The 26,620-nt window shown below is 26.7% G+C and overlaps 1 protein-coding gene across 5 annotated transcripts in view; it reads left to right on the forward strand.

The window, feature by feature from the left end:
• Positions 1 to 26,620, forward strand: part of LOC112601913 (facilitated trehalose transporter Tret1-2 homolog) — a 71,472-nt gene that overhangs the window by 21,870 nt on the left and 22,982 nt on the right. For 2 of the 5 annotated variants that reach the window (XM_025349793.1, XM_025349796.1), the window contains exons 2-3: positions 9,444 to 9,627; positions 22,986 to 23,065. In XM_025349793.1, coding sequence (XP_025205578.1) covers positions 9,444 to 9,627; positions 22,986 to 23,065 — 264 coding nt within the window. Of the gene's footprint in view, positions 1 to 1,049; positions 1,133 to 4,892; positions 5,343 to 5,668; positions 5,762 to 9,443; positions 9,628 to 22,985; positions 23,066 to 26,620 lie in introns of those variants that run through there. The other 3 variants (XM_025349795.1, XM_025349794.1, XM_025349797.1) reach the window with 3 other exon arrangements.

A 26,620-nucleotide genomic window follows, 5' to 3' on the forward strand; every position in this document is an offset into this window, starting at 1 on the left:
TATTAATTTAAAGTAGGTAATTTACAAGTGGTTCCTTCTCGGTTCTATTATTGCTTTCTGGTTCCAAAATATAAACAAAAAACGGTTTTTTGTAAAAAAAAAAAAAAAACCATTTAGGATACGACACTCATATAGTTAAGAAATTAAATTTATAAATGATACAAAAGATAATGTCTTATGTGTCGTAGCGTTTTCATTTATTTTTTGAAATCATAAATAAAACAAATATTATTTAAGTTGAAAAAATATGAAAATAATGAATTTAATACAATTATAATTTTTTGTATTAATTATGATATTAATAATATTAAAACACTAGGTACAACTCAGCAAAAATACTGTCTTCTGTATAACGTATAAACTTTGTTTCTTAACTATGAAAGTAGTTTGACTGGTTCTTTTTTACGTGAAATTGTTTTTACAAACAATTTATGTATGTATATAGTGTTCTGTTAATTCTCATATTTAAGTTGATAACTTCACTGAATTTTTTTAATAATTATTTTCGAGAACCTTGAAAAGGTCGTCAAAGTTAGCAACCTGTATAATAAGTGATATCGGAAAATTGTTTAACTTATAAGTTAATTTTTAGTGCTTTTTAATTGTTTTAAGAGTGTTTTTTTTAAATAATTAAACTCACCCAGATAAAATAGTATAGGAACGTAAATCAGTTACACAGACAAATTCCAATTGATTTTCAATATCAATAATCATATATACAACAGTTACCGTTACATTTACACATATGTCATAGATTACACAATAACGTACACTTTAATTGTATTTTAAGAACAGTTTTGACAAAAAAACAATATTTTTAATGCCGCAATTATATTTTACGTTTACAATGCAATAATAGTTATTTATTGTAGGTATTGTGAATATGAAGATATGAACTATCCGTCAGTGGTTATTAAAAATAAACCAGTATTTATATTAGTGCTAAAATCTACTCGAAATGAACCTAATCTTGGTTTATATATAAATTTAAAAAAAAAAGTAGTGTCGAGAGTCAAGTGTGATTATCTTAAACTTAATTCAACACGCGACCCAAGTGGGTATACCTAGTGTAATATGGATACTAGTTGGTAGCTGTTCTCGTACGTTTTTGTCTACTATTATTGAATAAAAGGTAAGTTAATGTTTATGCTATTAAAATTCGTTTGTGTTTTTTTATTTATTAATTTTTTTGATGAAATTCCTTACTAATTATTTTCAAAAATATGTAAATTTTAAAATGATAACTTAAAATACCAACTATAATAGAATGGATTAATTATCATATAATGGGATAAATAATTATTATAAACATTTGAAATTATTTTTTAATATAACCCTACTCATAAATATAATATTATAATAATTCACTTATTTCATTGTAATTATTTATTATTATTTTAACAGTCACGTCGTAAATAATTGTATCTATATTGTATAATACAGAGACACAGTGCTTATAATATAATTATTAACATAATAATTATGCTTTTGATCACGCAATATCTCATCTCTGTTAGGTTAAGTTACTTTTTATTAATCTATTAAAATAGGTAATATTATAGATACTGTATTGTGTATTTATTTTTCATTGATACTCTTAAAGTCTATTAAATTTACAAAAATAATCTAGAATGCATTAAAAGTGTCTACTTTTTAGTCTATAAAGGATACTTTTAAAATGTTCACAGAATTTTAACTAAGCTAAAAATAAGTTTTCCTAATAAATTTAAATATATTATGGTTAGCTGTAAAACCAATAGCTTCATAGTTCTCCTTGGAAAATCTAAAATTATTAGAGTAGGTACTTATACATTTTATTATTAATTTAAAAAAAGTATAACTATGGAATTTAAACATTTTTTAATAGAAACACTAGCGTACAATGAGTAGCCTACGAGTTACACGTAATTCTTATCAACTATCACTTATCATGGCGTGTATTAGTACTTCCCTCACGCACTGCTGATATTAATTGTTAAATTGCTGAACTATTAAATCTAATAAACAGTTTATCCAAATTATGAACGTAACACTTTATAATGTAAACATTTTTTTTTTTTTTTTTTTTTTAATCGTGTGCGTTTATAATCAATACAAAATTTAAATGATCTAAGAAATTATACAACATTAATACAAAAACACGCAATTTTAACATAATTTTTATCATAGCCTTCAAAGCACTGCCCTTCAATACATATAAAAACACACACACATACACACACAGTTGTACACGTATATTTATATTCAATAGACCGAATGAAAATTAATCTTATAGTATTTATTTTTCCGGTAAATAAATTTAAGCAATTATTTTAAAATATTAGTTATATTCTTTGTGCAATATGTAAGTATATATACCACTGTAATATATAGTTTGGTATCATCATGATTTATGTCATGAAATATTATATTAATTTTTTTTTTTATATTTTCAAAACTTATGAAAGATAAATGAATATTTTCGAGGAGGGATTTTGCTTATAAGTCAACAACTTATTATTTAAGAAAGTATAATATAAACCAAACAATAGGTCATCGATTATTATTTTATACCACTTATTGTATCAATAATATTCTATTATTTAATTATTATTATTTAACTATATCTATAGTAATTTTTTACTTTTAATCTCATTCATATTGATGCCGTGCAAGAACTAAATACAAAATTATATTTCATTTTATGAAATTTACAATCATGCAAAATGAATTTATATTATTCCAAATTTGAAATTAATTAGGAAACGTATATATTTGGAAGTATAAAAATTATTGACATATCTCTAGATTAACATGTTCGAAAAACGTTACAGTATAAAGGTTTTAATTACCTATAAAAAAATGTTGAATTTAAATTTTTTAAATCAAAAACCGTTTATGAATCAACATTTTCAAACATACATATTATTGACAATCTCGAATTTATGATTATTTTATTTGACCTCCGTGTTAACAAGCCGAGTTAAAACAATAGACATTACACACACATATATATATATGCAAATAATATGAAGTATTTTTCATAAACACTATTCTTACATAGTATCAACTTACTACATTACTACATTTCACGTGTATTTGATTGACTCTATATTATAATATGTATGAAATAATATTAATCGTTATCGTTACCTAACATATATATATAATATTATATTGAATATTCACCATTCACGGATAAAACATAAGCAAGAATTGGATATTTTTTTAAGACATTTTGAAAAAAATTTCATTTTTTTTTTATTTAAGGAAATTGTAAGGTTAGGTTGTTACTTATTAACAATAATTACTCTTTATCTAATTAAAAAAAACTACAAACATGATTTTTGAAGTCATCAGAATTGTTTATTATTTCTTGTTCTTATTCTTAGATTATGAACGATAAACATATTAGAAACTTTAAAGTTTATTGTACTATATACGAATATTCATTTGTTAAAATGTGTCTCTTAAAGGGCAAATGTGTTGTTCACCCAGGGTGATTGATTTTAATTATTAAGGTACTTACGTATTGTTAACAATTATATTATTATTTATTGATTTTGACATTATTGTCATTCAATCGTTTACCGTGTTGATTTTGTCAGTAAAATTATATTATTGTACTTTACAATATGCTATTTTTATTCTTCGCTTATACATATTAAAAATTGTCAAAGCCAAAATAAGATTTTAAACAATCTAATGTATACTACTTGTGATTAAGCCCACATATTTTTTAGGTTTAGTTAAATAATAATAATTATTATTTAGGTATCAATTTGTGTCACAATCAAATAGTATCACATTGTAAACTATTATGTCCAGCTATGATTATTGATCAAATTAAAATAATATCATTGTGTATACAGCGTTCAAAGACAACGAAGACGCTATAAGCATTTTTTTTTTCAGTCGTTAAAACCCTTAATATGTACTATAATTACAGCGACAGTATAAAATATATGTATGAATTTATCGCTATAATATATGATATACGCCGTGATCACAAGTTTTTTTTGTAACAGATACTACTACCAAATATATTTTACTAAATTTTACAAGAAATCCAACGCAATATTTAACGCGATTTTCAAAAATGTTAATAAAATGTGGCAAAAAAGTTCAAAGTTTTATTCATAAACCTAAATGTAAATCTACCGTCCATGTTTACTTATTTGTGTATTATTTACTCATTTATTATCCAATATACACATAACGCGTTTTCTGGCCTTTTCGTTGCGACCATACTTACCTAACATATTTTACATTACAAATGTATACCATGCCAGTCCGTCGTTAGTTTAATATTATGGATGGCTGGAAAAATAGGAGGGGAGGTTTTATAAATTTAATGTTACTAAGCTAATTTATTTAAAACATTCTTTTATTTTATCAAAAATAACAAAAATAATTTTTTTTATACCATGGATGAGAACCTCCCTGTAAAGTCTCACCACAACTCACAAAGACGTATCTGATACCATGGGGACGTGCGTTCAGATTAAATACAATTTTATCCCATTTAACTGTAAACGGTATTAAAAAACAACAAAAAATTTTATAAAAAATTTAGTGTATTATCACACATACACACACGCGGCACTCACGCTGTTGACAGTCTTATCGCGTGTGTGCGTTTAAGCGGCTACGACGTCTATATTACAATAATATAATGTAGCCACATATCAACGATTATTATTCTTATTATCATCATACTTTAACGCGGCGTTATCATTATTATTATTGTTGTAATTGTTAATAATAATTTTAATCGCTTTATGTGTGTGAGAGTGCGTGCGTGTAACTGGCAGTAATTTTTTTTTTTTTAATTCTTCTGTTTTTATCGCAAACCGTTTACATTGCTGTCGCTCTGTGCGACAGACTCGCGTATCATTGTACAATCGGTCGGCAGGGCAGAGAAATCCGTTTGGCACTGCAGCAGGCGTCAAGTCCTCTGCCGGTCGTAAATCACACTACGTATATATATTGTAGACGCGCGTGTTCGAAACTACATTCGATTCAAAACTAAATCATAGACCATCGCCGTTTCGCCGCCGTCCGCGCCCGAGAGATCGTTTATATTATTATAGTAACGATAGTATAATAGTATATTATTGTTATAATAATAATATATAAACGCTCTCGAGGCTCAACCGAATACCGTGCGAAAAAGAACTTAGGCGGACGGCGGCCGACCACTTGTGCATCGCGTGCTCCAGCTATATAGTGACACTCACTCGACATCATCTGTTCCCGTTTCCAATTAATACATCGCTGTTGTTTCGTACGTACATTCATTCGTTTTGCCGCTGCTTCAGGAGGTGCGCTCCGCTGGTCGTCTTCTTCGTTTTCAAATAGAGGTAACGTCAGAAACCCTCCCTCCCAAATTCGCTTGCACTCTCTAATGTTATTTTCGTTTTGTGCGCTACGATTATTTCCTATACTCGCATAGCAGACGTTAATAAGAATTTTACTAATAGCTGTCCCTCAATAATTAAATGTTAATTACACTGCAACAGACGTGAGCCACAGCTTTGATTTTGATTTCATGTGCTGGCTCACATTATGTACGGAGAACCGATGTGGTTGATGCAGACGTACAGCAATCGTGCCACACCAAAGACAATTTGGGATATCGTATTTTATACAGTAATACAATAAGATTTCGATTTCAAAAAAATAGTATGGAAATATATCATAAAATTTGGTGCCCGAACACCCACAACTCATTACAACATATTAATACGCATACAATATTGCGGTGTCGAGAAAATCCATGGTACACATTTAATAATCACTTTGTGTAATTTATACTTAATAAGTAACAATATTTTATGTTATATTTATATTTATAACTCTTAAGCCGCTATTAGGTTAAGGTTAAAGGTCAATGATTTGTTTCAGTTCTAACCCAGAATTTAAGCATGTTTAATGTATAAAAATATAATATGATAGGTACAACTAAATAAATAATTTTTAACGTTTATATGATTTTTGTTTTAAATTAAAAGATAAATAGTTTTAATCAACAAAAGTGATCAGATATAAATTTTTAATAATGTTGTATTATTAACATTGTTATACACAAAAAAATAGTTTTAAATTGTTTATCAAATTTTAACAAAATATTGTGTAAATAGGTACATATCACAAATTATAGGGACTTATACAACTTTTACTTAAAATGAAATAATGTTATGTATTTTAAAAAAAAAATGTTCACTTAATTGTCCAACTACAAGAAAACAATAATAAATAATATATATTTTATAACAAAAGCAAAACATTTTGAAAGGTATTGGTTATTGTTAACTGAAATCAATTTTTTTTTTAATAAGTAAATATGTATATAAAATTATTTTCTTCGAATATTTATTATTTTATAAAAGTAAAATCGTCGAATAAATTATTAGTAGGTATAACGCTATTTATACATTACTTTATTCTTGACTGCTCGCATCAAGATGCCATTTTTATCATTTATTTATATTAATTGTAATATAAATACTACTTATTAATTAACTTCGTCGATTTGTTTTAACCAAATCTTAAATTTTTAAAAACTAAACTTAAATGTGCTACCACGTACCTAATCAACCATTATATTATAATATTATGGTGATAGCCATATAATGTGATTAGTGAAATGTTGGCAAAGTAGTATAACTATTACGGTCTATCATACGATCGACTAAAATTATGTTTTTAATAGACCTAGTTATAATTTCGATGTTATTGAAATACTTTATACGTTAACATCTGTAGATAAGTCACAAAATCGCATTATCGCATCGTTCAGAAGTCATTATCGTTGGTAAATTATTACAGAAGACAGAAGTTATATCATACTTTAACAGTCATATACTCATATCCAATACTTTGCATAACGTAAATGTTAATAATATAATAATTAAATTAATACATTTTGTATATTGTCAAATTTCATCATGTTTTCAAGTGATACGTATATTTTTTTCAATAATATTTATTTCATAATGCTAAATGCTCGTCACAATGAACAATATATAATTTACATAATATATTATAATTAAAAATAATTATTTATAATTCGTTATTACTTGTTAAACATTAAAATTATTAGTTTAATTTAAAAATAATTTGTTTATTTTTGATTTTTTACTTACTGTATCTTCTATTTTTTACTATAGTTTACTTCTTATTTAGTCTACCTATGATTAGTTTTGTCGGGAGAATATTTGATACTTTTTGTTAACGATTCGTATTTAACTGTATGTAATGGCGAAGGCGTGGTGATTTTACATATACTATAACATAATAATGTATTCTCTTTAAGCAAATTGATGTCCATACTGACTGATGCCATAGCGCTATGACATTACAGCTGCTGTTAGTTTGAAATGTGTTAATATCTCGAACAAGCAGTTGCAATAGCGCAGTGCTAAAATATTAATTATTATTTAATTGTTAATTTTTAAAGGCAAGAAAGCCTTGATAAAAATATTGTATTTAACAATCGCGTAGTACTTATAATTATTAACGTTAATCTACTCGTAATAAATTACAGTTAACAAATACAATTGTTAATTCAGTTGTTATATTATATTATTATCATTTATGGAAGACAAATGTTGCTATAATCCCGAACCCTAGTTGTTTCTTGAACTCAATTTCTATTTTAAGTGAATAAAATCCTAAAGCATTGTTATCATATTTTTGCAGTATATGATGATAATAAAATTTTTCATGAACTGGTGTGTTATGTAACATTAAAAATTATCACCAAATGCTTTTACTAAAACCATAAAATTTATTATAATTAAATTTTTCTATAAAATTCTACAGCTTGTTTAATCATATTAGTACATGAATCATACTTGGGAATTTTTGCAGTACATACCTATACTAATGTACTGCATTTATTTTTTTTTTTAAAGAAAGTACAGGTAGTCATTTAACGGTACACAAATATTTTTCTTTAAACACGAGTTTTAATCTTGAACCTAATAATAATTTAATAAATATGATGATCAAATAATGAAGACGTGTATTTATAATGTACACCATAATTATTAGTTCTATAGTTTGATTGCTAATCAATAAAATATTAATGGAAGTAAACAGTAAAGGATCCATAACTATAGTTTTTTATGTACATACACGATTGGACATATTTAATTTATCATACAGTAGATATTTCTGTATAAATAATCACACATTTTTTACTGTGATAAAATTGAAAAATAAAATATTACAAATTTGTTGTATTTAAAATTAAAATTTTAATAATCAAAAACCATGTGTACTCATCCAAAATATATAAATTTAAAATTCACAGTTATCATATAACAGAAAAATAGTAAATTATTCTAATAAAAAATGTTTATATAAACTTAGGTTTAGTAAATAAACTTTATAAACTTCATCAAAGTCCTATTTTTTTCTACAATATTTAACATTTTTATTTTTTAGAAATTTACAATTACCATTGTGGTAAGTGAATTATAATAAATTTTGTTATTATAATTATATGACAATAGTGGTTCGCAGTAAACTAAATATTAGTTATTGTTCATTTTCAACGTTTATAATGTTATAAAATGTTAATATATATTATATTGTTATGTCGCGTTCACTAACTCAGTTCATCAGCTTATATCGAAGTGCTGTGCTAAATGCCGGAGGTTTAATGTAGTCCATAAATATAGATTTTTTCCATCTCATCTAGTTATCAATAAACAACTCATTTTCTGTGTGCATTTTTCTTACCCGATTGATGACTTTAATGTATATCTACATTCCTTTTTTTATCTATTATCTCTAGAATGTCTCCTTTGAAAGTCGTCAAGTGTGTGTATATATTTTTTTATGAACGAGCTAAAGCATAATGAAAAAATGATTTGACAAATCATTTTTCTTTATTAAAAGTGAAAATTAGAAATAATTAATTAAATATATTCATTACAAAATTTTAAACCAAGATGCACATTGCGCGTTTAATACATTTTTTTATTACTTTCTGTAAAAAAAATGTCATGCTTTGCGTTTAATATTGACAATTTACAATGAATGAAATTTAACACGATACCATAGTAAAATAGCATATAAATTATAAATGTATACCTTCACTTATTTCTTCAGTACACATTTGACTTGAATGTTAACTGAATTGCCTACATTAAACTCCTTAAAATTTGAGTCTTGTATAAAGATCATATTATTATGTGTTAATAAATATTATAAGTAAATTATTAAAAAGTACAATAAATATATTTCTTTCATAGTTTGAATAATATTATTTAAAACCACAGAAACCCTTGTAATTATTTAAAAAAAGAAGCCAAATTTGTTTTCAATACTATCCATATACGGATTTAATTTTATTTATTGGTCTTATTATTTGAATAATCGTAAAAATATTAAATTATTAAATATTTTTTTACAACACAATTAACTAATTTACCTATTGTATTTATTGTAAGGTGCCATCGGGCCAGATTCAGCCAAGATGACCTCCTGGGATTCATATCTAGCAGTAGCAACGTTTCTGTCATCACCCGAAGAGTTTATGGGATGGTTCGTCGGATTCGTTTCCTTATTCAGTACAAACCTCTTAAGACCACTGAGGCTAGCGTTAACGTCATCTAATAAAAATGCAACCAAGAAGTAAGAAAATAAATAATATAGAAAATTGAATAGTAAAAATTGGAGTAAAAAATGCATTAAAAATTCGACTAAATCAAATAGATGAACGTATTTCCTTCAAAAATTACTTATAAAATTAAAAAAAAAAAAAATTACTGTCTTGAGAAAATTTACTTATTCACCATATTACGTTCGTATTTGTGAGTGAATTTTTAATATTAACTTTTATCTTAAAAAAATTTTTTTTGTTGATTAACTATATGCTTTGAATACTTTTAACTAAATTGTTCTTAAATAACTTTTCACAATAGCACACAATATTATAGCGTTATAAAATGTAGACATTAGTACTATATAATTCAATGGTAGAAATTGGGTAAAATTAATTAAGGAAATATTAGCTTCCCCTCCCCCCTAAATATTTCAATCTGAATTTGAAAAAATATGTTTTATTGTTTCTTTTGTAAGATATTTTATCAATTTTATAACAGATAATAATGCAAAATGAATGAATATGTATTCAAGATTTTAAGCAGATTGAGGAATATATTTGTTTTAGAATGTGGAATGGCGCGTTTTTACATTTTTTTTCTTATCAAATTGTGGGTGTTTTTTTTTTGTTTAATTTTTGATCAAGCGTATACAAAGAATTTTCAAAGAGAATAATAAAAGAAAAATGTTGTGATGATTATTGTGGTGGGAAGAAGAGTTAGCCTAAACTCCTCCGATTTCTGCTAATGATATTATACTTAATAGTTATACATGAACTTTACATTGTAATATATGTCAACTGTCAGTTGATTATCGTGTCAACATTATCATCATCACCATCATCATTATTCATTACTATCGTAGTATTATTTTAATAAAATTATCTACACGTAAAACACGACAATTTAATATTATAATAATTTAACTTCTTGTAAATATCTTTCAAATTTTACGCCGATTGTTGGGTTGGGTATGCAATGTAATTTACGTGCGTGACACGTATGAAAGCATATCACAGTTCAGCCGGCTCACAATTGATGGTACAATTTTTTTCAAAAATTATAAATACGTTATTTTAATGAATAATATTTAAACATTTTGTTTTTCAAAAAATAAATTTTACGCACTGATAAATGTATTATTGTAAATAATAATAAATTTTAAAAGAGATTCGATTTTTATCACAAATGTCCATGCTCTAATAATTTATCACTATGAGTAGTTTGAATACAGGTTGGTTTTTTTTTTTTATCGCGAACCACTGATTATTTCAAAAACTATTAAAATTTTCTAAAATATTTCTTTTATGTCATTTACAGTCAAAATAAAACAACATTTTCTTAAATATTATTTTTTGTTTTTTTGTTTTTAGATTTTTATTTATTTATTTTTTTTTTTTTGAATGACAACATATGTTTTTGATTTCATATTCTAAAGCAGAATGGAAATTTGGACAAGCAGTTTATAAGTTTTAAGTATTTAAAGTTAAAGTGAGCATAATGACTTGATACGAAGATACCCCACAAAATTTTGGCCTACTCTTTCGCTTAACTAAACTTTAAATACTTACTTATAACAACTCTTATAACAGTTATAACTCATCCTAATTTTGATTTTCATGTATCGAAATATTCCGAAAAATATTTTGCTTCATAATATGAAATTCAAAATGTATGTTATCATTTATAAAAGTAAAAATTTAAAAAAAATATTAAATTTTTTTTTAATATTGTTTTATTTCGATTGTAAATTATGTAAAAGAAATATATTCATAAATGTTAACTTTTTTTATTAAATACATCGTTTATTACAAAATAATCACTTTGTAGTTTAGTAGTTGGAATACATAATATTATGTTATTTTAAAATTTAATAATTTATTTGAAATATCGTCTGTGTTCAGGCAACCATCATGATTTTAAAAAACAATATTTTTTGATCAATTTAAGTAAATTATGTTATTTCTTCTGCAACACAGTGGGTTAACCTAATTGATTTCTTATTAGCTAAATTTCCCATGCTTTTTCAATCCATTTTAATAGTTACAAATATTTTCATGTTATACATAAGTTATTAATTTTCAAAAAACAAATCTAAAACATGGAATATGACTGACTGCAATGGACTTTTATGAATTTTATTGGTCAAGTTATTACATATAATTTAAGCATTAATTTTAATCACTATTAGATTATGAAACATGAGGTAGTATTTAACTTAAAAACAATACTTTTACCTAAATTATAGAAGAGTAATTCGAGTGCCATCTGTTGTAATGAAAAATTGAGTAATACGTAAAAATGTTTGATCTTTTGATTAGTACTTAATACTTATATTAATATATAGCTTTCGCCATAAATATCAATAATCACGAAAATAATAATTGCATGTGTTCCTCGTGAAAAGGAAAAAAATATAAAAACAATAACGGAACCTTACAACAAATTATTATACAATATTTTAGAGATTAACAACTGATAGTTTTTTAATCTATAACAATTGTTTAAAAAAAACTATTTTTAAAAATACTCTCTCTCTCTCTATATATATATAACAATATTTCGACAACTATGAAATAAATAGTTGTTTCATATGAAATTCGTAAATTATAATTTTTAAAGTTTTTACTTTTAACCTAAATATAATTTTAATATCATAAATAATCAATTTTAATTGTATTAACTTGTTTTAATTTAATGTACATTTAATAATTAATTATTAAAAAATGTTAGATAAAAATATAGATTTTCAAAAGTAATTATTATATTAATATAGTACTTAAATAATAAAAGACTATACAGTATACATGTTAGATATGAACATGTTTAAACTTTAAGCAAGAATATGATGATTAACTAATATAATACGTGTTATTTTTTTATTAATTTTACATACATGAGTTAATTTAAAAAATTAAAACATCATAAAAAATCATTATCTTTATATTTGAAACAATAAACGTGTTTATATATACATGTATATTCTTAAAGTATGCCCATATATTATTTAAAGTTATGAAAATAATACGTTTACGTAATACCTAACACATAATATAATGTAGGTTAAATAGATACTTAGAATCGTAAAAGATAAACTAACTTTATAAAATATGTAAGTTATACAACTAGTGTTTGTTATTACTTCATGATTTAATCTATCCTTCAATAGTTAAGTTACACTAATATACCAAAAACACTGATATTTTATTTAAAAACATTATTTAATGATTAATAAATATATTTGATAAAATGTATTTATTAATAATGTCTGTCATATTGTCTTAAAGAGCTTAATATTATGTTAAACGTACTTAAAGGATTAATAAGAATTTTACAAAAAAAAATATGATTTATATTATTGTATATACTTTTATAAGATTTATTAATTCTGTCAAAGTGCTTTAAAGCATAACTGGGCCATACATTACCTTGCATTTAATAATTATAGTAAAATATTTGATAGAATCATAAGTATCAATGAGCTTAAAATCCATAAAAAAAAAAAAAAAAATGTTATGATTTAAAACAATAACATCCTATGAATTTAATTTTCTAGTACTAACCTACTTATTTCTACAAATAGGTTATATCATTTCTAATAGTACCACTATCCTAGATAGTTAATACCATTATATGTACACATGAGAAGGGTAGTTTAGTGTTTTACCCTTATTCCATTGGTTTTTTTTACTATTTTTAAACTCCAAAATATCTTAATAATAGTTGATAGTATATTTAAAGTATCGTTTTATATTGTTTATAAATCATCCATTACTTTTTTTTAAGTTAAGACTCGAATGTTAGTAACTATAAGTTATTTGTAAATTATAAAATGATCTTATCATGCTTTAAAATAATAATATCATAACACTCTTACGTAAAACCTAAGATGTATTATATATTTAATTTTATTCTTGGTCATTTTCCTTTAATCTTGTATTTAAAAATAGCATTATAAAACAGATTATTTTTAATGTAAGCCTTTTCATTAGAGAATTTTGAGACTGTCACTTATTTATATTTTTAAGATTTCAAAAATACACATAAACATGTAGGTACTTATTTTTTTTTGTTATTGAATTCAAAACAAAAACTAAAAGTTCATTAAGTTGTGAAAATAATTTTTTTTTAAATAATCAAACTTAATCGCTGTAGATACCAGCTTTTAAAATAAAAAAAATTATGTTTTAATAATGATATACATATTAGTGATGATACGTTAACGATTATGTGTTTTTATATTCACTCATAATTATTATACTTTCATAATAATAATTATTTTTAATCCAGTCACGTTAATTATATATATAAGTTTTGACTTGCTTTAACATATCGAATAATTAAAGTTAAATATACATATTACATAAACATGTAAAATAATTAAACAAAAATTTGACTTAATATTCTCAAAAAATAATATTGTTTTATTCCAAAGTGTCAACAGTTTCTATTCTATCGATGAAATTATGTTTATTGAGATATTATACTGTATACTAATAAATAGTAATACTGCAGTGCTATCAGTCAAGGTAAAATACTATTATTACTGTGAATTATAATCATTTAAATTTATATAATTTTAATTTATCAATTACCATAAATTATAATGATGTTTTTATTAAATTGTTATTACATTTGTATTTATTTAAAAACTTTGTTTTTTAAATAAGACAGGTTAATTTCTGCACACATTCTAATATACAGAATTCATAGCCAGCTTTATGTATTGTGTTATTTATGATTACACACATGATTAATTTTAATTCCAATTTTTTGTTTATCGAATTATTATTAATTCTATGTTCAACTTTTTATTTTGTATGTATGATCAGCGTATATTAACATAACTACTGTTACACTAACTAATTAATAAAGATTTGCCAATTTTCATATAATAATGTGTCACTATGTCGACACACGTCATATAGATGTAGTAGTAAATATTTAGAGTTCGGACACGCAAATTCTTTCAAAAATCACAGAAAAACATTGATACCTTAAAAGATCGTTCAGAGTGAAAAATATCAGTAGGTGCATGTTTATAGTTGCTGAGTCATTAAATTATAATTTATAATAATCCTTTGAAATGTTTTATAATAATATATTATATTGAAAACAAACCACAAAACGCTTAAAAATAAAGAAATCACAGCAACATTGGCGTAGTATACTATAGGAACTTGTAATAACTGAACGTTCGGTGTCACCGCTTCACAATTCCGTTTGACTTATTGGTAAATATAATATTAAATAGGTACATTATTTCGTACAACCATTGCTGTTGTAATATGGTACCGTGTAATTATGTTATAATTTATAAAGTCGAATAATTATCATGCCTATACTACACGTATTTTAACAACTTATTTATGGATTCGTACACGTGGATGCGTCTACGTTAATAATCGAGTTAATTTAACTGGCCATTTCTGAAAATGGTGTGATATTTAAAAAATAATATTAGTATGCATATACAATGCATACTAATATGATGATATTATGATGTAATGTGATGATATTATAAAAATAATATGTGCCTATAGATATAGAAATCGTGTCGCGCAACGTGTTTTGTTATATGATCAAAACAGTTATGACTTAAGGGTTTCGAAGGGCGCTCCCTGATGATATCGATAACATTAGTTATTACTTATTCAAAATTTAATATTATGCGAATATCGTATGATTATTGAAATGAATAAATGTAACTGATGGTATTTTATCATAATAACATGATTCAAATTATTGTCGATAGACTTGCACTTGGTGAACCGCGACAGTTTGAATTATTTTAGTGAAATATTAAATGACGTGTTATTCGCTGATCGTATGTATATTAGTATGCACATTTTAATTTTATACTATCGTCTTACCAAATTGTAATTAATAATTTAAATTCGTCGTTGTGGCAACAGTCACCTATGATATTAAATTTTTACGTCCTTGTTGAAATATAATTAGGTGCTATATGAATACTACTCTACATACCTACAGGCTACATTAGGTATATCAGCAATATAATATAGTTCAGTATAGTGTCAATAGCCCGTGTCGCTGTTGCAATAAAACGATAACGGTGGTATTTTATCGAAAAATCACGTGAAAATCGTTTTCTAGTCTCGATAGTCATACGTGTACGGTATAATATATACCGGCTAAGTTTTAATGATAAATCCATCAATATCATATTAATATAATAATATTGTATTATAATAATGATATATATGCACAATAATATTAAACAGAGGCTACTACAATTTATAATGCAGCTGTTACACAACAATTAATCAAATACCTACGGTAACATTCAAAAAGCACATGTTGTTGATCGTTCGATAAACGCGTTTCTCAGTATAATATTTGACCCTTCTCGGTAATTTTTTCTAACTGTACAGAGTGATTAAGATGCTGTGATGTAATACACGTCTTGTTCATGTTAAAACTCCCATTATTGATTACTCTATTCATTTTTTGACATTCGTACTTGCACAAATAAATATGTCATTATTCGAATATGTTTTTCTTTATGGTATAATTACTACCTACACACTTATATCTTTTTGATATTAAAACGACAATGTCAGCAGAAAATCTATTGTTACTTTAACGAGTTTTTCCGGGAAAATGTTCGTGGTAGTGCTAACTTGTTTATATTAGTTAATATATACATACAAGTTACCATCTCTTACAGTTACACCATTTATCGATTAAAATTTAATTCAGATGATGGATGATATTCGAACGTTATTTTGAAATCTGGACAACAATTTATTTGGATTTTTTCTGTAATCATTGATTAAAATACGACAAAAACAATAATATTCTTACGATTCAAATTGTTTTAACATGCACGTATTTATTATTTTGGAAATTTCGAAAAAACAAACATAGTAATAACTAATAATCATAAAAATTGTTTAAATCATTAGTAGTTAATTATTAAAATAGAACAAAAAACTAACAAACATTAGTTATGCTCGTAAAAATTAACACTCTGTACACCTTGAGAAAAACACCTATAGCACATTAAATATATGTTGTACAGTACACTGTGTACATAGTTGATGTATAAAATGGCCGTAGGTGCAAAATTCAAAGTAGGTTGACCTCTAATGAGATCGATATTCAATTAAAACAAATTAAACACCGTCATGTTGAATTCTACAGACGAATAAAATGATAAAATCTTGCTTATAAGAAGTTATTATTATTTTGACAAATTTACAAAATGTATGTTATTGCATGTTTGGCTTAAAAATATTGATAAATAGACAGTTTTAGTTTTTTTTAATAATCAAACAATTTTTTTTTTTTATTATGAAATAATAATAAAACGATGTTATGACAATCATAAATTATTTTTTATCCATTCGTGATGAGAATGATAAGGAAGACGAGGACACTATCTCTGGTCATGGATGTATGAATAATTAGTGCTATTTTATATAGCAAAGTGACCGCACAGAGTTTTTACTTTTTAATCGTACGTGACTCAACTAAAATTGTTTTTCCCATTGTCTAGTATTGGTTTTTAATGGTTTCTAGTTGATTTTAAATTCTGCCAATAGTTATTTATTAAATAGTATAATTTTAACTTGACAAAACTACAAAAGATATTTTACGTACAAAAGCGAATTATTGCCTTTAAAATAAATATAAAGATTTAATCAAAAAGATTCTAATTATTAAGCAATTAATGAGTAATGACTAACAAACATATTTAATAAGAAGTTTGTTCAATTCCCTAAATTAGCATACTTGTGACTAAAATATAATTACTCATAGAATTTATTTTTTTAAACTTAAAATCCAAAAAATAAACAATTTTATTTATCTTGACATTGGTATATACTATGCTTAAATAAAAAAATGTAATAAATACCAAAATCCTATTAGCTATTGTTGATGTGAATGTGTCAGTTTGGAAAGTCGTAGGCATAGTAGAGGTATTAAATTGAAAAATATCTATAGTAAGTTTTCTGTCTTCTTGTATGGGGAACTCTTTAGTGAGTATGCATAATTCTTTTTAAAAATTGTTTCTTTAAGTAATAATATTCTATTGAAATTTTATAAGGAAAATAAGTACGTCAGCTTTGACGCTCATGAACCATAAAAGGATAGATCATGAATAGTATATATAACTCATTGTTGATATAAAGGAAAATTACACAATACACATTTCACATTAAGTAAATATAAGCATTTTCATTATATTTTATTTTTATCATAATATTTTATTATATATTTATTCGATGTAATAGTACATTACTTATATTATAATTTAATACCTACTCGCTATTACCAATTTTCTAATTTAACTTTAACATTTAAATTATGTTTATTTTAATAAATTAATGTTCGTAGTTGTATACTTAATTATACTTTTTTTTAAAACTTTGTAACTCGTTATTGTTGTTTAATTATTTGTTAATTGTTGTTTAGTTATTTTATTAATTCAATAAGTTACATATAATAACTTATACCATCTAATAGTGGATACAAACGTACTGTAGTTCATACTTCATAGTATGGTGTGAATAGGTCCATGGTATAAATAACTTAAAATTAGTCTAAATGTTCCGAAAATTTAATTGAGTGTAGAATATAATAATTAAATAATAATATACATAGTTTTGAAAATTTCAATCCTTCTGATATTTTTTTTACTCGTAACATTAAAATAATTTAAATCGTTTAAGGAAAACTCATTATTTTTCGTTAAAATATATTCTATACTTCAAAATTTGAACTTCAATATAAAAAAAAAAAAAAACTATGATTACATATTTTCAATATTAAATATCCTCGGTTTTCTACTATTTTTTGTTAATTTACACTATTTTGATAGAATTTCTTTGTTTCTGTCCCCCAAATACTAATTGATTCATTCTGCTATAAACAACTTTCTATGTTCATATATGTATAACATGAATTGTAAAACATGAAAAAAAAAACACGAATATAATTTTTTTAGATTATTTGTGTAATTTAAAATATAAATATACTAATATCAGTATACATATTTTACTTATTTGAGAATGATTTTACTTTTTGTATTACACGTTTTTAAAATGAAATAATTAAAAATATTTTTTTATAAATATATTAGATCACGTGTTTAACATTTTAGTTGAGGAAAAATTATAAACAAAATAATAATACATGTAATGTATGTAATCTTTGCTAATTATATAGAACCTAAATTAATTATGTCGATGCCTATATAGTGCAAGCAAAATGTATAATATTACATAAAAAAATATTCTTAAATAGATAAGACTGTTTTAATTATTTAAATCTTATTTAATTAAGTATTATACTATTGAACAAAATATTAAGTATTTAATTTTTGCGAGTAAAACTGATTTTTCACTACTGGTTAATTCAGACTACATATTTAAATAATCGCCTTAAATTATACATACATTGGCGTGTTAAAATTTTTTTTAATGTAAACAATAATGATTACTTTCTACTTGAAAGTGATCATTATTCATTATTGTTACAATCATTATATACCCGTATTTGTAATTATCATTATAAATATGTAATTCAGACTATTATATTATTTTCCTTCATATATGTGGAACTCTTATTAAATCATAAGTTGTCACAATGTAGTCCAAATATTATTTTTAATTGATTACTGTTCTCTATCGCTCTCTATTTAATAAATTTAATTATAATCTATAAAAGTACTAGTATGATAGATTCAAAACGTCATAATAACTTAAGCTTATAATCTTATAAAATCTTGAATATACTCTGAAAATTGTGTCAACCACAAAGTTATATGAACCACATATAATTATTCATTAGAAACGTTAAACCAAACTAGTTCACTAATAATAATAGTATACATCATACAATTTATTGAGACATTTTGAAATCTTAACCCAACATTATTCCTGTAAATGTTAAAAATTAATTTCATATCTATATGAAAATATTGCAAGATATATTATTGGTTTTATTGATTTTCTAAGTAAATTTTATCATATTTATTCGAAAATTAACATATATTTGACTTCAAAGCCCAAGCTTTGTACCACATCGCGAATATGTATAGTTCGGGCACTTGTGACAACATGAAATTACAAATTAGTTATTACTTATGTCTTTTAACATACCTACTATCATCAAATTTTTAATATTTAATTAAATCAATAACTATCAAAACTCATTTAATACATTTAAAAAATATTATCCATCTAATTTAATAATATATGCGGAAAAGATTAAAAAAAGCTTTTCTATGACACTGTCGAAATACTGTTTTATCTTTTTCTTTTAATAAATCGATAATCTAAATACACAGATTAAGAACCCATAAATAAGCAACGGAAAAGGAGACTTTGTTAACCAAAGTTGGACAAAGTAGTAAACGGCATAAGACGAAGTGAACAATAAAAATAATAAAGGAATCGTGATAGATGGAGAACCATTAAAAACATGTAAAAGGCCTTATGTATAAAAAAAAACTCAAAAATAAACAATACAACAAGAAAGCTAAAAATTAAAGTAATGATAATAATAATACTAGTAATAGAAAAAACTACTAAAAGGTCGTTATGTTAAGTTATTTGAATTACATTAGTTTATGATTTACAGTTAAATGGAAAATTCTTAGGCTATTATCGCTTTAATATTCTCGTGGGAAATGAAAAAAAAGTTCTATATGAGGTTGTCAAAATACTTAGGAAATAAAATTATTTAATGCTTTCAGTAAATTATTATGTTTAATGATGTATCGACTAAATAAAATATACATACAAATATGTTATCACTTATCATTTTATCTGGTTGGTACTATAGATTAGTATAATACGTAGTAGATACATAAAAACATCAAAGAGTTACGCTCTGTAATATAGATGATTTAAAAATATTAATTAATATACGTGTATAAATTAACAAATCGATTTCATGCTATTGTGTGCGCTAAATATAAATATCACTGTAATAAATAATAAATTTCAGACATCAATAGTGAAATCGAATTACTTTTCCGGGAGAATAATTAATTTTAATGTACCGTCGTGTTTTTATATTTATCGATTTCCAACGAACGTTTTGCATTCACATAATACAATATAATATATTGTATTTGTAACCGAGAAATTTTCCAAGAATGTGACAAGAAAAAATACTTCCAAGATTTTATTCTTTCGCTAATCATGAGGATTGCATATAAGTTAATATACATTTTAATCCAAACCAATAAACCATGTATATTATTCAAGACGTATTTCACAAAAATCATTTATATCTACTTATACACGTTTGCATAATATTATTATTCCATAAATGGTTACAGTGGCCAGTGATGTATCCACTCATAACATTTAAATATGACCATTGTGTTGCGAATGATGGGAACATTGGGAACCAATTTATATATTTTCGGTTACCTACTGTACTTTTGTACTTGCTTTTTTTTGCTTAATTTAACATTTTACAGATAGTCAAATATAAATTTTAATATTTTCAAAAAATATAATTTTTTAATGTTTTACTCTTATTAAATACTATTTACTAATTAGTAACAACATTAAGTAAATATTAAATTAATATAATTTTATTTAATTATTATTATATTTATTAATAAATATATATTATACTTAAATTTTTAAGTTACAAATTTAATTTACGATATGATTTTAGAATTGTTAACGTAGTTATTGATGTGGACAGGTAGTTATCATGTGTACGCTGGACAGAGCATGAGAATTGATGAAATCGACTTGAGAAAGATCAATAATTGCCAATACTAAGAATGTTTACACACGTCTTATTGACGAATAAAATGTTAATTATTATTATCCCTAACAAACAAAATAGCTATATAAATTTTATGCTAACGTATAATTATATTATGATGATGATGATGATGATGATAGTTTTTCACGATTGAAATACGTATAAATATGATTAACTGACAGCTGGTGTCGGAGAGATGTGAAAAACAAACTGAAATATATATATATCAATGGACGTGATAGTAAAGTAAATTTTCAACAAATAAACCGTGAAGGTCATACGACGCGTCATTGTCGCCGTTGATGGTGTGTGCAAGTGCAAAACGTGCTCACGTTGTTGCGCCGCGTGTCGTCGTTTCCGTACCGTCGCTAAAAATATCGTTTTTAAAAATACGACTGCCGTTTCTGAGGAGGACGAAAACTATAAGTTATTATTTATTTGTCGTTATACGTTACTCGTGTAATATATAATGTACTCGGGAATCGGCCGACGATTCGTTTATCGCGATTAATATTGTTTTTCCGATCGCACCACTCGAATCGCTTCAATTAATCGTGATTTTCGCACTCGTAACCATGAAAAGTCATCATGTTGTCTTTTCAAAATTAACGCGAGTTGAATGGGAGCACGTGCACTTGGCTCCAACAATTTAGAGAGTTGAAATATTTCACATATTCCCTTATCAAAAAACGTACTACACGATAGATTGCAATTATTGAAAATATTTAAATTATGGAAATATTAATATTTTTTTGCCAATCAGTAGTATCGACGTTTAGTACTTTAAAAGAGAGATTAATGATCAAAATTATCGGTCGTTTTTGTACAATCTTTGAAAAAGATGAATCATGCTCGCAACGATGTCATCGTTTTCAAACAAACTGAACGGCGTGCGAAACGTTTTATCATTATGGGTTAATAATTATTTGGGTGCATAGCCTATAGACCCGTCAAGTGCACTTGGCCCCGATTTCTTTTAACCGAGCCGCCATGCTAAACACCTCGGCTCTCGAATCTTGGGTGTCGGTCGCAGTGGCCCGCAGGTGGAAAGTCGCCGTTCTTCTGCGGGCGCGTTTCGAGATAAATACAATTCGGCACTCGCAGCGCCAGGCACCAGCCCCGCTTTGCGATCACGCACCACGCACGAGGGTCCGCCGTCGCTCCGGTGGATAGCGCTACGCTCGCGCGTGTTCGCCCGTCAACGCCGCCGCCGCACGACCCGCCGTCAACGCCGCACGCGCGCGCGCGCGCACAACCACGGTAACCGTCACCGCGCCGCCTTCGTCGAGCCGCAAACGAGTCGGTGCCAAACAGCCGCGAGCCCGCAACGCGTTCATTGCACACGCTCCCGCCGCCGCCTTCACACGCACGTTTATGCGCAAAAAGTATAACGACGTTAATATCGCCATCGACGTCGTCGTCGCCGCCGCTATACCCGCGGAGTCGCCGCCGCCGGCCGACATAATATTAATAATTTTTCGTGTGCCCGCGCCCGACACTTGATCGCGAGCGCTGGTTTTTTCGTCGTGTCGTTACTTGCTCATAGGAATCCCTTTTTTTGGCCTCGCAACATATATAATATTGTAATATCTGAAACGCCGGACCAACCATGGATTTGTCGGTTTTCAGTAGCATGCTGTCGGTCAATGGGCCGAAGGGCACCAGACGAGAGGGCAAGAAGTTCAGACAATACGCCGCCGCGCTGTCCAGTGAGTACCTATCACATACACCTTTAATAATATACATTATTTTATCATTAGTATTATTATTATTATTATTATTGTCAATATCATGTCTTAATGTTAGGTGGCACCCCCTCTTCCTAACCCTATACAGATCTATTAGCTACTGTAGCCCTCCCGTTGCAAACACGTCCAAGTGGGTGGGTTGTTGAACGGCGGGGAGTGACGGGTCAGCAGACTAGGTATATCTACGCACAGAGATCGCCCCACGAAACCCCCCCGCAACCTGTTTGAATTATAATATGCGTACCAACCTTTGTTGTAACCACGACGCGCAGACGACCACCACGGTAATATGACTGTATGTGTATAATAATGATGGTGCGATCTGGTCCGGCAAAAACCGGTCTGTCGGTGGGTAGGTAGATTACTATTATTATTATTGTTGTATAATATCATTATACCTACCTACACAGTGCGTGTGCATGTGAAACCAGCTGCGCTCGACAGGACAATAGATTTTCTGTTCGTCTGAGGCTGTATCGGGCCACGACAGTTTTTCCTATTTTTATCCTCACCTGTGTCATAGTAGCTATAAAACTGTACGATTGTGTTAGGATACGGTTGCCGGATTTCGCGTTTGCGAGTGAACTAGTCGTGGTCGGCATGAGAAACGGTCGGTTTCGCCGGGAAAACAAGAGTTTGGTTTGGTGGAACTATAGTTGGCGATAATAGAACGAATAATTACAACAATGAGCATTTATTTCAGAAAATTCAATATTATTAATTATCCAACTGTCATGCAACATTTAAAATAATTATTTATAAATAAATAAAGCAAAAAATTATATTACAAGTATAAACGGCAGATGAACCTTTATCAAAAAAAAAAAAAAAATGTTCGTCGCGTTACTCCCTGGATTAAAACAATCTTGGAAGAAATCAAAAACAGTGAGTCAACAGTCGTTTTAAGAAACAAATGGCTGACTTGTTGATTATCCTTTATCGTTGGTAGTAAGAGGGTTGACGTGCAACATGTTTCTAACTAGACGCGACCAGGACATACTAGACACCGTGTACCATATTATTTGCATATAAATATGATATAAAGTCACGGGTTGGGAATTAATATATTATTATATATTAATAATAATTTATCATTTCTCATTATATTGAGGATGAGACGACGACCACCACTTTTACAAGGAGACACGTACCTATTTCGTACGTAATATAGTCGAATATAATATTATTATTATGATATTGTATACGTTTTTGTGGTGATATTTTTCGACATTGAGCGACGACATGATTTAGACGTCATTGATCGCCGTGGCATTTTGTTATTTTTCATATTTTATTGTTTTGTGTTGGCTTACCGCTGCAATGTGAGGATTTTATGGCTTAAAGTTATAGAGAAGCAAAATTCAATCGCTGTCTGATAATCTACGCGTATTTAACGTGAGATGTAGGCAAAACACTTATATATTAATATATTATAATACCAACGTATAGCATAGTAAATATTATTGCAGTTGAGTTATTTCCGCCTATACTATCATTGCCGTTATTGTTATTATAATTATGTTTTCATCCAATCATTAATGTTAGAGTTTTTGAAATGTGTCCAAGCCGTTTTTTTATAAGTACCTACGTGAAAAAAAATAATAAATAAATATTCAGTTTTTGACTCGGTTTTTGATATTGAATATAACTTACAAAATTGTTTTTCATTGCTTTCTAGCCAAAAGTTTAACTCTGCCATACCTAACTTTGATATTACTGCTGTTCATTATGTTCTTAAAACATATTCTTAATTATTTTACTTTTTTTTTATTATTGTATATTTTTATTATTTTTGTACAAGTACCTATCATAATAAATCAAATAAGTGACAATTGTATTATGATAGTTTTTTAATTTTTTTAATTTTTATTAAATAAAATTTAATTGACGTATGTCATTTTAACTTGTTATTAATTAATACATATTTTTTTATCATTTGAAAAATAGATAACAATTAGTATAAAAATTAGTGATACAAGATACTTAGTTTTTCCACATTTGTTAAAGTTTAAGAAAACATATTTTCATTTAATTCCTATTGTAGGAGGGAAGGGTAGTGTAGGAGATTGGCTTCGACACAAAATTGTTAGCTTATCGACGTTTGCTTGTACCCTTTTATTTTTATTCAATTCAAACACTGTTGGCGTAACGACTTAACTGCTTACTCAGCAGTTGACCGAAGTCGTTGCAGTGTACAATGAGCGAAATCCTTTTATCTTAAACTCCGTGCCATTACCCTTTCCCTTAAATTGTTGTGTATAAAATTGTAAAAGCCTTTTAGTCCTTCATCCTTCCTAGATCAAAGCAACCTATAAATGACCAAATAAGAACTGATAATGGTATACATATTTTTGGCTAATTATATTTCTATGTTCTATATTGCATCGTGATAATGATAATTGAAACCATTTATATTATTTACACTATATCAGTGTCTGTAGCTGGGGATCGAGGGTGGATTTTTTTTTTTTATGAGGGGAAATGGCTTGCCTGTTCAAGAAAATACAACTATCTATCTTTTAAAGATTATTTTTGTTAGCATCAAAGGAAAATGTTGATAGTCTGAAGCCCCTGGATGCCATTGGTCAGAAGACAGTTTGATTTAAACAGTTCCGATGGTCATTTGTAGTATTTATGAATATAATATTACGTCATAACTCGTATTATTTGATATACCTATATTGGTACCAAAATATTTTATGGGTTCGAATAGTTGTCAATTAATAATTACGATCGTGTTTCAATAGGTGGATAGCATTTGCAGTTACTATATGTTTATGCATAATGTATTTTATTTGAATGGCTTAAGCGAAATGAATAACGTCCTCCATAACAATGTAGCTTATTAGTTATTACACTATTTTATAGCTATATTATATGTTAGACTAGGTGCTCTAAGACGTTTTTAGAGATAGTGAAAGTAAACAGTAAACACTATTCAAGTATTTTCTGTGTAGACTATAGGTACACAACGATGAGATATCATCTACCACCATTCCGATTAGAGACGAGTTTAAATTATTGACTATATTAGTTTACTTACACATATTACTGTTACCACGTTGATGGTGATCATTGTATTAGCTATTTTTCCGTATAAACGTAATTACACATAAATATAAAACTAAAGACCTGAGTCTTGTAACAGAGAATGAATGTGTCTATTATGTTAGTGGACTTGTACGCGTACAATAATATCAGTAGGTAGGCAGATAGAGTTTTACGTACGTATACGATTTCTATACACGTAACATTTAATATTAATGTAGGTAGGCCGAATGACCGCTGTGATTATATTGTTTACTGTACAAGGGCAAAGTTAATATCATTATTGATTCCATAGATCGGAGTGGGCGTTGTCTTCTATTGGAGTAAAGTTATGGGGTGCGAAATCTATAAATCATTATGAAGGAACTATCGTTTAATTATTAAACAAAGAGTAGGTACTTTTTACAAGACCGACGAATAAAATGTCATGAGTAATATGTATGTCACGCGACAGTGCAACACGTCACT

This window comes from Melanaphis sacchari, unplaced genomic scaffold (genome assembly GCF_002803265.2).
Source record: "Melanaphis sacchari strain LSU unplaced genomic scaffold, SCAv2.0 Contig7_pilon_pilon, whole genome shotgun sequence".
NCBI lineage: Eukaryota > Metazoa > Arthropoda > Insecta > Hemiptera > Aphididae > Melanaphis > Melanaphis sacchari.